The 16,347-nt window shown below is 41.7% G+C and overlaps 1 protein-coding gene across 13 annotated transcripts in view; it reads right to left on the bottom strand.

Annotated features, from left to right (window-relative positions):
- ncor1 (nuclear receptor corepressor 1) overlaps positions 1-16,347 on the bottom strand; it is a 402,479-nt gene that overhangs the window by 324,471 nt on the left and 61,661 nt on the right. For 12 of the 13 annotated variants that reach the window (XM_060848164.1, XM_060848169.1, XM_060848173.1 and 9 more), the window contains 3 exons: positions 11,254-11,430; positions 4,214-4,326; positions 30-219 (listed from right to left, as the gene is read on the bottom strand). In XM_060848164.1, the coding sequence (XP_060704147.1) occupies positions 30-219; positions 4,214-4,326; positions 11,254-11,376 (426 nt within the window). In that variant the 5' untranslated portion in view covers positions 11,377-11,430. The remainder of the gene's footprint in view (positions 1-29; positions 220-4,213; positions 4,327-11,253; positions 11,431-16,347) is intronic. The other variant, XM_060848175.1, reaches the window with a different exon arrangement.

The following is a 16,347-nucleotide window of genomic DNA, read 5'->3' as shown; positions in this document are numbered from 1 at the left end:
TGCTGCCTACTCTAACAACCAACACTTACCTTTTTCACCTCTGTGGGTGCTCGAAGACCCTCTGGTACTGGGTGAGCTAAGGGCAGTACTGTAGCACGCTGAAAGTGGGGATCAGGTACCTGTTCAAGCCGTGGGCGTTTGGATTCCAATGATTCATGGTCAGGCTGTCCAGCCACGCTATGGTATGACTGCTCATAGCCACTCCTCCTTTCTTGAGGCCTGCAAAACAATTTGTTTTCCCAAATTAGTTTGTCTTTTCAATCTATCACTAGTCTCTGGAGCTTTTTGTCTTCTGTTCCAAAGAGATCAACAATTCCAATCTAACCTTATAACTAAAATCCTTCCCCTCTGCAGCCTTTAGAGGACCTTCACATCTTTCCTCAAGTGCACTGAACAGAATTGAAAACAATACTCTAGCTAGAATCTAACTAGAGCTAAATAAAGACTCAGCATAACTTCTCCCTCAATGTTTCTACTTATCAACCCAAGATCTTATATGCTTTACTAACCAATCTCTGATGTGCACACATCTCAGGTCTCTCTGTTCCTTACACTCTGAGACTGTGCTACTAAACCTCTCCCTGCCCCTTTTACTAAAATACACTGTATCATTCTTCTCTATATTAAAGTTCACATGCCACTTGTGTACTATCAGTTTATGACATTTACACCAAGTCGAAAAGTGTGGCACGGAAAAAGCACAGTCAGTCAGACAGCATCTAAGGAGCAGGAGAATCAACGTTTCAGGCAAAAGCCCTTCATCAGGAGTTGTGATGAAGGGCTTATGCCAGAAATGTTGACTCTCCTGCTCCTTGAATGCTGCCTGACCGGCTGTGCTTTTCCAGCGGCACACTTTTCGACTCCGACTGTCCAGCATCTGCAATCCTCACTTTCTCCTATGACATTTTGCATTTTATTTGCATCATCCTCACTGTTTGCCACTTTGGAGTCATCAGCAAATTTTGACATTTGATTCTGTATTGCAAGATATAATGAATTTAAGTACAGAAAAAAGACAGAAGTCTTAGCATTGATTCGGTGGGATCGCCTAATACTCATCAGTCTATAATAAACTCCCATCTACCGTAGCCTACTGGTTTCCATCCAAGAGAAACAATGCGAGTCCAATATAACTCTGTTGACTATTTCTCTATCCACAGATGACACTAGACCTGCTAAGTTTCTCCAGTATTTTCTGTGTTTGAAGAAATTCAATGGATACAAATTCAAAGGTCATGGTAACAAGCAAGGTAAATAAAGGGAAATCAGTAGACAGAAGATATTTAGATTTGCAAAAGACATTTGATAAATATAGTACATAAGACTACTTATGAACCCATGGTGTCCGGGGTAGTTTATTCCCATTGATAGAGGGTTGGCTAGCTAATAGGAGACAGAGAATTGGGATAAAGGGGGGTATTTTCATTGCCACAACCCATAATTAGGGGAATGGCACAGGGAAGGGGAATAATTGGGGAAATAATTATTTGCAGTATATGTTAATGACTTGGATGACAGAAGTGAACACGCTATTGCCAAGTTTGAGAATAAAACAAAAGTACGTGGGAAGGCAAGGAGAGCCTTGTGTATATTTAAGGTTCAGATAGTTAGATTCTTCATCAGTTGGAAAGATCAAAGGTTATGAAGAAAGGGCAGGAAAGTGGACATGAGGAGTGTCAGCCATGCCCTTATTGAATGCAGAAGTAAGCTCAAGGGGCCAAATGGTTCCAACTTCTTATAGTCTTAAGTGATGAGGATGACACAGAAGGCTGTCAAAGCTGGAACATTAGGTATATTCAAGGCTGAGATAGATGCATTTTTAATTATTATGGGAATGAAGGCACAAAGGGCATTGAAGATTATCAGATCAGCTCTGATCTCACTGAGTGATGGTGTAGCTTACGTTGACTCCTACCTCTTATGGCTTTATTTACTTTGGCGCAAAGGTGGAGGTCTGGACAATAACTGTTTTTAGTGAACACAAACTCCAGAAGCCAAACAAATACCTTATTTGGTAAGTTTGAAATGATTAATCCACTACAGTCTGTTGAGATGAATCTATCTTGATAAGTGACAACACTGTTAAATATCCTATCACAAGAACACAAGGGATTTTCACAGATTTCCAGCAGCGCAAGTTGGTCATACAGGGATTCTAGCTCATCTTGAATCTGTCCATTAAGAACCATTCTCTACATAGTAGTTCAAAGCCTGCCATTCGACAGATCAGAGAGGACACAATGGAAGAAAAACACTGGAGATTTCCTCTGTCTGCATTTTTTTGATTATAAGACTGTTTACAGGCAGATCTTGCCAAAATGCTAAGAGAGAAAACATACTATGGAAATTCCTGGATAACCTCCCAATTTCACATTATTCCGTTTTAACAGATTGTGGATGATTGAAGTCCAAGATGCAAACAACAAAGTGTGGGAGAAAACTGGTTACATAATCGAGGGCTTCTGCAATGTGCTGCAAACTGATGTTCGAATAGCTAACTCTACTATCAAGGGGGAGCGTGATTGGTTTGTCTCTGAGCAGAGATGGCACCTCATAGAAGCCAAGTATCTTTACCAAGTAATATTTAATCCATGTTATGTCTTGGTTGTTTTCAACTCCATAAGGAAATTGGAAAGGAGTTTTATAAATTTTTTTTCCTTCTTTCGGGAGATTGCGTGGTTGCAGGGTATTGGGCTGGGTTGAGGGAGAGAAGCAAAGTTTACCTGTAATAGATCAACTATCTCAGTGTGAGGAAGGCATGGTGATCAGCTAATCTTTTCTTGTCTGTTATTTTGTATGCTGGTATGTTTTAGGAGAGTAGAATTAGTAACAATCAGGTACAGGAGAGTAGTACAAGACTCTAAAATTTTGCAGTGGCACATGTACATACACGCATCAGCATAGTCAGCCGGGTTAGAAAAATGTGCAAGTACAAGTGCACAAAAGCAGACAACAATGCACATGTAATATTTCTGGAACATAATCTCTGGGTTCTTTTATCAGTGACACTTGAGATAATTAGAGAACAAAAAATAAAATAGCACAGGAACATTTTGTCCTTCCACACTCAAAATGTCTTCACTTACAGGTTCTGTATCCCTATCTTCCTTTCCTATTCATGTATTCGTTCAGGTACATCTTGAATGCTGCTATTGCATCTGCTTCCATCACCACCTCTGGCAGCACATTCCAAGCATTCACTACCATTTGCGTGAAAAATGTGCCTTGCACATCTCTTTCAAATCCCCATCTCCCCCACCCCATATCCAGAACCTGTGTACCCTAGTAATCGACTTCTCCACCCTGGGAAAAAGCCTCATATTTTCCATGCCATTCATAAACTAAAACTTCTACCAGGTTGCCCGTCAACCTCCTGCATTCCAGTGAAAACAAAACCAGTCTATTTAACTATTTTTCATTGCTAAATTCACCCATACCAGGCAATATCCTGGAAAACACTTCTTTGCACCCTCTACAAAGTACTCATATTCTTCTGGTAGTGGAGTGACTAGAACTGTACGCAAAATTACAACTGTGACCTAAACAAAGTTCTATGAAGCTGCAGCATTACTTGTCTTATCCTTACATTCAATGCCACTTCCAATGAAGGCAAGCATGCCACAGGCCTTTTTAGCTACCTTATCTACACATGCTGCCATCTTCAGTGATCTGTAGACCTGCACACCCAGATCCCTCTTTATATCAATACACCTAAGGGTTCTGTCATTCACTGTATAATTCTCACCTGCACTTGGCCTTCTAAAACTCATCACCTTACATTTGTCCGGATTAAAATCCATCGGCCATTTTTCTGTCCATGCCTCCAATTGATCTATGTCCTGCTATATCCTCTGACAATCCTCCTCTCTACTCAAAACTCCACCAATCTTTGTATTGTCTGGAAACTTACAAATTAGACCAGCCACGCTTTCCTCCAAATTATACTCAAATTTAGTCTCTGAGTCACTACTAACTTTAAGCTCTGGAAAAACTGTCAAAGCAAATACCCTTCAGTGATTTTTTCACTCTCCTCTCCCTCATGGTTACATGTAATCTTTCACCATCTGCAAACTGCTTTGACTAGTCAGGGCAAATCAAAATCAGTCTTCAGTATGGAAACTGGATAAAACAACTCTTTCCCCCTCTATTCCCTGATCAATCACTGTAAATAGACAGGATGCTAGCCTGTTAATAGAAGCGCAATATTACTCACCTATCAGAGGCTGGATGGAACTCTGAAAGCAGCGATGGGCGTCTACGCAGCTGCTGATGCTGCTGCTGTAAAAGCTGTGAATCCTGAAGGCGATAATCTGGAACTGCAAATTCCTGCAAAACAAAAGACATTTTGACAACAAAATCTGTTTTATATGTGGCTACAACAGCAGTTAAAGATTAGGAATTCTGAAACATGCAACTGAGGACGCAAGAATCAGACAGAGCTCTAGAACGTTACAAGGTGGTCAGAAAGGAAGTGAAGAATGGACTTAGGAGAGCTAGAAGGGGGCATGAAGGAGCTTTAGCAGGCAGGATTATGGAAAACCTTAAGTCATTCTACACTTATGTGAGGATCAAGAGGATGACCAGAGTGAGGGTAGGGCCAATCGGAGATAATTGAGAGAACTTGTGCCTAGAGTCAGAGGAAGTAAGGGATGGTTCTAAATGAATACTTTGCTTCAGTATTCATTACTGAGCGGGACCTTGATGTTTCTGAGGATAGCGTGAAAGAACAGATTGATGTTAGGAAGGAGGATATGCTGAAAATTTTGAAAAACAAAGATTAATTCCCAGGACCAGATGGGATATACCCTAGGTTACTACAGAAAGCGAGGGAAGAGATTGCTGCGCCTTTGGCCATGATCTTTGCATCCTCACTGTCCATTGGAGTAGTGCCAGATAATTAGAGGGTGGCAAATATTATTCCCTTGTTCAAGAAAGGGAATAGGGATAATCCTGGGGAATTATAGACCCGTCAGTCTTACGCCAGTGGTGGGCAAAGTATTAGAGCAAATTCTGAGAGACAGGATTTATGATTATTTGGAAAACCATAGTTTGATTAGATAGACAGCATGGCTTTGAGATTGTGAAAAAACACGTTAATATAAGTAGAACAGTGGATGTGGTGTACAAGGACTTTAGCAAGGCGTTTGTTAAAGTTCTCCATGGTAGGCTCATTCAGAAAATAAGGAGGCATGGGATACAGGGAAATAGGACTGTCTGAATATAGAATTGGCTGACCCATAGAAGACAGAGGGCGGTAGTAGATGGAAAGTAGTCAACCTGGAGTTCACTGACTAGTAATGTTCTGCAGGGATTGGTTCTGGGACCTCTACATTTTGTGATTTTTATAAATGACTTGGATGAGGAAATGCAATGGTGGGTTAGTTAGTTTGTCGATGACATGAAAGTTGGTGGAGTTGTAGATAGTGTGGAGGGCTGTTATAGGTGCAATGAGTCACTGAAAGGATGCAGAACTGAGCTGAGAAGTGGCAGATGGAGTTCAACCTCGAAAAGTGTGAAGTTATTCATTTTGAAAGGTCAAATTTGAATACGGGATAAGAGGTTCACAATGTTAAAAGATTAAACTGGAATATCTCTCTGGACATTAATGTAATAAAGAATTAAACGGCTCTGAGTCACCATTCTGGAAGTCGGTGGAGACGAAAATCATGAAAGAATGTGGATGACTCACACTCCAAATAGACAGTCATTTGCTACTACTCCACTACTATTATCAAATTAAACTATCATTCAATCTCTTCCATTCAGAAATGCTTTCGAGCCATCTTCTGAAGCTAGAACACCTCACACCTACATTGCCTTGAGGAATCACAGTCAGAAAATCATCTGCATATCGGTTCCCCAGGATTAGGGCATTAGCATTTGCATTATCTCGGAGGACGATGTCATCCTACCATTACACCTGGGGTAACATGTGACTGTGAGGGAGTGACTGGGGGCTGTCTTGAGTGGCATGTGACTATTGGGGATTGGCCAGAGTATCTGTAAGCCTGGCCCAACTGACCAGTATAAAGGGGATGTGTTTTCTTTATTCAAGAATGAGGGGTGTCACCTAGCTTGTACAAGCTTAAACAAACTAACTGTTTGCAGAAGTTGATGTATGCAAAATCTTGGGAAAAGAACCTACCATATGGTGGCAGATGTGGGATTCCAACATACATGGAGCTTCCAAGTGGAGTGAATAAGCAATCGTCTGAGTGTGGATGCATGAGACACATGGGCACACAAGGTAAATTTCACCTTGATCTCTCTCTAAATTTAACACTCAGTCGACCCCTCATCTCCTGGGACTCACTAGTGATGGAATCTTTGAGGTAACTCGCACACTTGTGAACCAACAAGTCACTTTGCACGAAGCTGAGTTTTAAAAAGGTTTGAAATGAGGTAAATCAGGGTGAAAGTCCCCAGGGTTAAATCAGGCTTAGAGTCCTCTGGGTAAAAAGGAGTTAGACTCCTCTTGGTAAAAAAGGGGTTGGAGTCCTCGAAGGAAAAAGGAGTTTAAAGTCCTCTACAGACAGGAGATTTGAGGCTCTGACAAAAAAGTTAGAATTTGGTACTTAAAGTTATCGCCTTTGTCCTCCTGCCTTCTCTTAGAAGTACTTCTTGGACAACATGGCATCACTGGGAAAAAGGAAAGAAAGGGGAGCTGGTCTGCTCGGATCTAGACAGTAAAGTGCATTGACCACCAGGGAAGCTTTGTTTGGGTTTTTGTGCTGTGGACTCGACTCTGCGAGTCTTTCTGGGTAAGAGGGGAGTGGCCTGGACTGCGGTGCCACGTGGTGCACTGAGAAGCTTTTCTCTTCTTGAGGGTGTGATTTCGTCGGGAGGGTATGGCTGAAATTTCTTTCCTTCGCACCCTTGTCCAGTGGTGGGGTGGCATTCCTCAGTCTGGTTTCCACCGAGATGAGGATGTTTTAGTGATCTTTTTGTGCGCATATGGGCCAGAAGCTGTGGGGTCCACAGAGATTTGGGAATCTTGGACCAATGCTTGTGTTTTTTTTTCCTGCGCGCCGTGGCGGTTGATTGGCAGTCTGTGGTGTGATTTACTTTTGTCCAACTCTGATGTGGATCTTTTTGGGCTGCCTCCTCCATTTTTTGACTCCTTGTTTTTCATTTCATGGATTATCACCAGGTGAACTGAGGGGAGCTCTCAAATGGGTGTGTTTTTCCCATGCATGAAAAATGAGAAGAATTCTGACAAGAGATTCTTCAAAGAAAAAACAAGAAATGCTGAAATTAAGGTTGTACGATTACTTGGGTCAAGGGGGATGTTTCAATGTAAATTCTACCATGCTGAGAGGATATTTAAATATTTTCGTTTGTTAAAATACTAGTTCAGAAAATCCTTTTAAGTCACTGTTTTGCCTTGTTTGAATCAGGATCGCAATTCAGAGTGTTATGTGGGCTATGTAATGGGGCAGACTTTGTTTTTACATTGAAATTGTCCAACATTATATCCTTTGTAAAATGATCAAAGTTGTAACCATAAAACAAACTGAGTGCCTCGAGACCCTGATTTGTTTCAAATTCTACAATGCCTGTACATAAAAAAAATTGTGTAGTGGTCATGCTTTAGCCAGATCAGAGTATTGTATTAAAATATCTTTGCTATTTTTAAAATGCAGAGTGGTCACAAAAAGAAGAGTGTATTTTAAGTTTGATATTTTGTTAAGATTTTAGAGAATATTTGAACTTGAGGCTGAGCTATTTGAATTCTTTCAATTATTGTTAAGACTTCATTAGCCCCCTTCATACTGCAAATTCAAAGAATGTTGATCTCTACCAAAGTTGCCATTGTAATTCCAATGGTTCTATTTGGGAAGTTTCATTTGGAGAACATATTTTGATTAGATTAGATTCTCTACGGTGCGGAAACAGGCCCTTCGACCCAATATGTCCACACCGACCCTTCGAAGAGTAACCCATCCAGACCCATTCCCCTACACCTTCTAATGCACCTATCACTATGGGCAATTCAGCATGGCCAATTCAGCTGAATTGCACATCTTTGGACTGTGGGAGGAAACCGGAGCACCCAGAGGAAACCCACGCAGACACAGCGAGAATGTGCAAACTCCACGCAGACAGTCACCCGAGGCTGGAATCGAACCCAAGTCCCTGGTGCTGTGAGGCAGCCATGCTAACCACTGAAGTCACTGCCACAAACTGCATTTGCTTCCCACAAACAGTTGAGATTTAAATCTGAACTGAAACTACCTCTTTAATGGCCAGAGCATAGGAAACATTTTGTTGGTTTCTTGCTGAACTAGATTTTGGAAATACTTTTCCTGACAGCTTTTACATTTGCCAAGTATTAATTTGTTAAAGGAAAATACATTTTGAATAACCTGAATGATGTACCCAAGGGTTTGATTTTAGGCCCATTGATTGTTGTTTGTAATTCACTAAATTGTACTGCCGAAACAATTCAGATATTTACAGATTGTATAAAACTTGATAATGTCATAAATAAGTGAACAGAGTAACAGACTTCAAGACGACTAAGAATATTGAAATAGACAGACATAATTCAATGTAGTTAAACATGACTGTCTTCATATTGATAACCACTTTGGCAAGGAAAGAATGAGAGAAGAAATGCAGAGATACTTTCAATAGCAAACAACTTCTCTAGAGTTTGTCCATTCAAAGGTAAAGCACGCCTTTGGATCACCACCCGCCTCTCCATAACCTGATCCAACAGATTCAATCGGCACCCCAGTCATTAGCATGAGAAGCGAAGAAACTAACAACAGTGAAGAAGAGGTTGGTACACTTTGTCAGTGGCCGTAAACCACATGAGCTTTACCTTCTCTTTCAATCATTTAAGGGATCTGAAGTTCACTGATTAAGCTAACATCAAAACAGTCAGTTGGCTTTGTCACATTTAACAACAGTGCAGGAACAGAAGCAGCAAAAAATGCTGCATTCACCTATGCTGCAGCTTCAGTTGCAGCTGCAGCTACTGCACACTCAGATGAGCTGGTATCCTAGCATCTTTGGAAGGATAGAAGTTTGTCAGTTTTGTGAAGTACTTAACTGCTCTCACTCAAGGATTCAGATTTCTCTGTGGAGTGGTGTGCAAGGACAGAGTGAATTTTGTTTCCAGGATGGACTTTATTGAAGGAGATTTTGGATAACTGGCTCGACTCCACGTGACTTGAAGGCGGTGGAACGGTCACCAAGAACTGTGAGTTTAGTAACTTTACTGGTGAACTTTTTTTTTCCTCACGTAGGAGGATTCTACAAATTCTATTTACTGCACAGACTAATAATTTTTGTTGTTATAACCATTGCATGTTGTGTATCAATGACTTGCTTAAGTACCAGCAGCAAGATTCTAATGAAAGATAGCAGTCCCATCCAGGTAGTTATTATGGAATGATAAAGGGAGGAATGTAATGTTAAAACATTAAATTAGAATATCTCTCTGGAGACTGATGTAAAGTTAAAAAGAGTTAACTGCATTGAGAGAATATTCTCTAAGTATTAGGACGACAATCATGAAAGAATGCGGATGTCTCAAGATCCATTTAGGTATGAGAGGAATAAAAGGATGACGAAGGTTGGAATAAGGCCAGTCAAAGACAGATGTGGAAAGTTGTGTGTGGACCTTGTGGAGATCGGAGAGGTGCTAAATGAATATTTCTCATCAGTTTTCAATCAGGAAAAGGAGAATACAGAGAAGAATGAGATATGGGTATTAGAGTAGAAAGGATCGAGGTTAGTAAGGAGGAGGTGTTATCAATTCTAGAAGAGGTGAAAGTAGACAAGTCCCCTGAGCTGGATGGGATTTTGATAATGTGAAAGATTTTTCTCTTGAGAGTTGAGGTTTGAAGTTCTCTTCCTGAACAAACATCAGCATCTCCAAATCATGACATCCATCAAAGTTTCACTTGCACTTCCATGTCATTTATTGTATCCATTGCTCAAGATATGGTCTCCTCTACATTGGGAGACTGGACGCTTCTCACAGAGCACTTCAGAAAACATCTCTAGGACACCTGCATCAATCAACCCCACCGCCCCATGGCCAAACATTTCAACTACCCCTCCCACTCTGCCAAGGACATGTCGGTCCTGGGCCGCCTCCATCACCACACCCTCACCACCTGATACCTGGAGGAAGAATGCCTCACCTTCCATTTCGGGATCTTTCAACCCCAGGACATTAATGTGGACTCTTCCCCAACCCCCACCTTACCCCAGTTCCAACCTTATAGCTCAGCACTGTCCCCATGACCTGTACCACCTGTTAATCTTCCTTTCCACCTATCCGCTCCACCCTATCACCTTCAACTCCAATTCCATCCACCTATTGCACTCTCAGCTATCTTCTCCCCAGCCCCACCCCCTCCCATTTATCTCTCCACTCCTGAGGCTTCCAGTCTCATTCCTGGTAAAGGGCTCCAGGCCAAAATGTCGATTCTCCTGCTCTTGGGATGCTGTATGACCTACTGTGCTTTTCCAGGGCCCCACACTCTCGACTCTGATCTCCAGTCCTCACTTTCTCATACCTAAAGATCAGACATCAACCTGGTGAAGCTACTGCATAATGCTATATACTATACAGTGGGCACAAATGTATTGATTACTTACGCACGAGTAAATAAATCAGTACATTTGTGCCCACAGCTTCAGCTTTTAGTAATTCCCCACTGTCGCCCAGTTTCTCAGTTTTCTGAGTAAAAATAGGAGTTTAAAACAAATACATGCCAATTTAGGTATAAATGCTGAAAAATAAATCTTCATGGCTGAGTCATGAACTGGTACTAAGAATGTTAAGATGACATAGCGCAAATAATGTTGCATTTAGAAATAAGAATATTTAGAAAACCTAATGTACACAATGATTTTCTAGATTCTGCTGCTGCATGTTAAACCAGCAACAAATATTTCCAGTGGATTTGACACTTTCACTAGAAAAAAAATTAATGAGCACCAGGAGCCCAGATTCTGGGTAATGAAAGCTCAATGACCAACTCTAGTTTTTAGTTTCTAAAACATCACCAAATTTTCTAAATATTCATATTTCTGAATTTAACATTATTCATGCTATGCCTTCTTAGCGTTGTTTGGGCTAGTTCATGACTCAGCTCTATCACCAAAGACACAGAGAACCAAAGGACATTCCGACATTTCATCACTGTTCAAAATGGAATTAGCTGAACAATCGGACAAGAGCCAAAACAGTGAAGGTCACAGTACAAGATCAACAGACACACGACAGCTTACCTGCTGGTGCCTGCCTGAGAAGCTATATCGAATGGCATGAGTTGGGTATCGTGCTGGTTCTGCACCAAATGGACCTTGACCTTGGGGGTAACCTGAACTTGACATTTTTGGGCAGTCAGTCATTCAAATGCTCCTTGGGAATCAAGTATTCACATGATCATGTTTCTAAGAAACAATCTGAGGGAGAGAAAATGCAAGAATAATATCAATTTAAGCCACACTACAGTCAACAGTATTGTATTAGATTAGATTAGATTCGATTCGATTCCCTACAGGGTGGAAACAGACCCTTCGACCCAACCAGTCCACACCGACCCATTTCTCTCTGACTAATGCACCTAACACTATGGGCAATTTACTATGGCCAATTCTCCTGACCTGCACATCCTTGTGACTGAAACTGGAAGAAACCCATGCAGACACTGGGAGAATTGGACACAGACAGTCGGCCGAGGCTGGAATCGAACGCGGGACCCTGGTGCTGTGAGGGAGCAGTGCTAACCACCGAGCCACCGTGCTGCCCTGAATTTCAAGCCCCATTACATTTGATGGTCATTTGGCCAACAATCTTTTTAACATCTGGAGAAACAATTTCAACTACATTTCTTGCTCTATTTAACAGTAAATACATTTTTATATAAAACATGTACATAACAATTCTAGATTCTGCTGTTGCACGTTAAACCGGCTATAGGTATTTTCCACAGTGGATTTGACATCTCCACTAGACGTACTTAAGGAGTAATTCATGAATTAACTTTGAGATTGGACTGTGTTTAACATGTAATCACCAAACCCATCGAAATATCAAAACCATCAGGTAATACCAATTCTCCCATTTCCCTGAAGCAGATGTTTGCCATAAACCTGACTTTTAATCAAATTTTTCTTGAGCGTGGGCTATTTAAGCAGGTAGAACCCACCACAGTTCAAATCATCTGTTACACTTATTGTGAGCTGAAAGAAGTGGAGTAGCTGAACTGGCTGCCAACAGTTGCTTTCACAAGTTTATATGAATTCAGTCCACTTTCTCAGTGATAAATATTCAGTTATCTGAATGTTATGAGCCAGATCACTTACAAGAACTGGTACCCCACCAGGATACACTGATAATATTTGCAGCTTCAGCTCCCCCTCTTACTTCAGCGAATTAGCATTTTGCAATATGTACAGCACACAGAGTCAAAGAGATGTACAGCACAGAAATGGACGGTTCTGTCCAACCAGTCCATGCAAACCAAATATCCTGAATAAATCTAGTCCCATTTGCCAGCATTTGGCCCATATCCCTCTAAACCCTTCCTATTCACATACCTATCCAGATGCCTTTTAATTGCTGTAATTGAACTAGCCTCCACCACTTCCTCTGGCAGTTCCTCCCATACACACATCAGCCTCACCCTCTGCCCCTTCGGTCCCTTTTAAATCTTTTCCCTCACACCTTGAAACTATGCCCTCCAAACTTTGGACTCCTTTACCCTGGGTAAAAGACCTTGACTATTCACCCTACCCATGAACCTCATGATTTTATAAACCTCTATCAGGTCACCCGCTCAGCCTCCAACGGTCCAGGGAGAATAGCCCAGCCTACAAGTCTCCCTCAAACCCTCCAACCCTGGCAAAACCCTTTTACATCTTTTCTGAACCCTTTCAAGTTGAACAACATAATATGTAATGATTAAATACTTCTAGCACTTAAAAGGACAAGTTGTCGACAAAAGAAAATGGTGTTTAGTTAATAGTGTTTTAGTTCAATCAACTGAAACAGTAAAAGGTTTGAAATGTGAAATGTTGACATGTCATTCTTTCAGTTATTAACTCAAAGTTAGAAATTCTCTTTAAAAGTAACTGGTCTCTACAGACAGAATGAAACAATAAAAAGCCTCATTTTCACTTTATCTGGAAATCCCTAGGGGCTGAATGTCTGTTCTTCGAGATGGCTAGGAATGACCTAGACCTTGGGGTACATGGCGTGATTTTAAAATACACAGGCAACTCAACATTTGAAGAGTTGTTAACTATGAGATGGAAGTTGCAGAACTTTTACATCAGGCTAGACTTGTTCCGATAGCAGGAATTTATAAAATGCCACATTGACTGACTGTGACTACAAATTGTGTGTTTTTTGAACAAAAAAAAACCTATCTGCAAACAAACAAACATCTTGGATGAAATGATTCACCCTATAGAATTATATCAGGTGTGTGCGCGCGCATGTGCACAAGAGTGTGAGAACACTATGTAGTTTCTCTGCTCTGGGGAAGTACTGGACGATAATGGGTAGTCTATCGGTTGTACCCTGCGTCTGTCATCTGAGGAGGTTGTTGATGTTTTTCGCAGTGACACAAATCGATACATTACCCTTTGTTGTCTGGTATTTCCCTGGAGTGCAGAAATTACGCCAGGTTCTTCACGGCCTTCAACACGTCTTCCCTACGCTTCCACTTCTTGCCTTCAAGCAACTGGCAAACCTTAAACAGACCACTACTGGCAGTCAACTACCCAGCCTTCAGGACAACATTGACCATAACACCACACAACCCTGCCATGACAACCTCTGTAACACGTCAGGTCATTGGCGTGGATACTACAATCATACATGGGAACATAACCCACCACGAACGTGGCAGATACTCATTTGGGTCGGCCAATGCTGTCTATCTCCTACACTGCAGGCAAGGATGTCCAAGGCATGGGAATTGGCGAGGCCATATGAAGACATATGAATGGACACTGCGCAACAATCACCAGGCAGGAGTGCTCTCTTCTAGTCAGTGAACATTTGAGCGGTCAACGACATTCAGCCTCCAATCTTGGGGTAAGCATCCTTCAAGGTGGACATTGGAATACACAACAATGCAGAATTGCCAAGCAGAGACTGAAGGCCAAGTTCCATACCAAGAAGACAGCCCCAACCATGTTCTTCAGTTCATGTTGCACTACAGGTGACCCGACCACGCTGTTCTGTACCTGTAAGATCTTCTTTAAAGTCCTGTTTTGACAGCATCATCCTGATAAACTTATGACCTCTAAATTAGTTTGTTCAGTGTGGATTACTTTTCATAATTTCTTATGCATGCGCTCGTACAGGCATACATTCTCAAGCGCGTGACACACACACACATACATATAAATCTGTGGGGTGAATTATTTTATCCAAGATGGTTGTTTATTTGCAACCAATTTGTAAGCGCAGTTAGTCAATGTGGCATGTTATAAAATCCTGCTTTCAGAACAACACCAGCCTGATTTCAAATTCGCAGACAGATTCTGAATGAGACCTCACACCTACAATTCAGTGTCTGACTGGAGATGTCATTCTTTTGTATCTTTGAAGTTTGAAAAGTTAGGCAGACACTGATAAAACCTTTAATTATCTTGGGACAGTGACTTGAAATAGATTCTGAATTTTCATCTTAATCAATCAAAATCATACATCAGGAGCATACCCGAACTGACAGCCAGACTACTGCGACCACTAAGACTCATAACAACACACAAACCAACAGCCACTCTCAGACAACAACTCACCAGAACGAAGGACCCGATACCCAGCATGAGCAAAACCAACGTAGTGTACAAAATCCCATGCAAGGACTGCACAACACAGTACATAAGACAAACAGGAAGACAGCTAACGATCTGCATCCACGAACACCAACTAGCCATGAAATGACACGACCAGCCTATCCTTAGTAGCCGCACACTCAGATGACAAGCAACATGAGTTCGACTGGGACAACACTACTATTATAGGGCAAGCCAAACAGAGAACGGCCAGAGAATTCCTAGAGGCATGGCACTCATCCACAGATTCTATCAATCAGCACATCGATCTGGATCCAATATACCGACTACTGCAGCGGACAGCTGGAACTGACAACCGGAAGCGGCAGATTCAAACCAGTACAAATGCCGGAGGAAAGATCACAGAAGCGCTTCACAGGAAGCTCCCAAGCACTGAGGATGTCACCTAGACAAGGGACAAAACGTTTGCAACACAAATTCCCAGCTCGGGAAACAGAACCATAACATTAGATTTGGTGCTAGGTAATGAACCCAGCCAGGTGTTAGATTTGGAAGTAGGTGAGCACTTTGGTGATAGTGACTACAATCGGTTATGTTTACTTTAGCGAAGGAAATGGATAATTATATAGTACAGGGTGATGGTTATAGCTGGGGGAAAGGCAATTACAATGCCATTAGGCGAAATTTGGGATGCATAGGATGGGGAAGAAAACTGCAGGGGATGGGCACAATTGAAATGTGGAGCTTATTTAAGGTACAGCCAGAGAATGTCCTTGCTAAGTATGTACCTGTCAGGCAGAGAGGAAGTGTTCGAGCGAGGGAGCCGTGGTTTACTAAGGAAGTTGAATATATTGTCAAAAGGAAGAAGGCGGCTCATGTTAGGATGAGACGTGTAGGCTCAATTAGGGCGCTGGAGAGTTACAAACTAGCAAGAAAGACCTAAAGAGAGAGCTAAGAAGAGTCAGGAAGTTGTTGGCAGATAGGATTAAGGAACACCCTAAGACTTTCTATAGGTATATCAGGAATAAAAGAATGACTACAGTAAATATTGGGCTAATCAAGGACAGTAGTGGGAAGTTGTGCATGGATTCCTGAAGGGCTTATACCCGAAATGTCGATTCTGCTGCTCCTCGGATGCTGCCTGGCCTGCTGTGTTTTTCCAGCACCACATTTTTCAACTTTGGTCTCCAGCATCTGCAGTCCTCACTTTCTCCAAGTTGTGCATGGAGTCAGAGGAGATAGGGGTAGTGTTAAATCAATATTTTTCATCAGTTATTCACACTGGAAAAAGACAATGCTGTCGAGGAGAATATTGAGATACAGGCAACTAGACTAGATGAGATTGAGGTTCACAAGGTGGTGTTGTTAGAAATTCTGGAAAGTGTGAAAATAGATAAATCCCTGGGCTGGATGGGATTTATCCTAGGATTCTCTGGGAAGCCAGGTAGGAGACTACCGAGCCTTTGGCTTTGAACGCTATGTCCTCTCTCTACAGGAATGGTACAAGACTGGAGGATAGCAAATGTTGTTCCCTTGTTCAAGAACAGGAGTAGAGACAACCCTGGT

Source organism: Hemiscyllium ocellatum, chromosome 31 (genome assembly GCF_020745735.1).
Source record: "Hemiscyllium ocellatum isolate sHemOce1 chromosome 31, sHemOce1.pat.X.cur, whole genome shotgun sequence".
Lineage (NCBI taxonomy): Eukaryota > Metazoa > Chordata > Chondrichthyes > Orectolobiformes > Hemiscylliidae > Hemiscyllium > Hemiscyllium ocellatum.
This window is presented reverse-complemented; position numbering and strand designations above follow the sequence as displayed.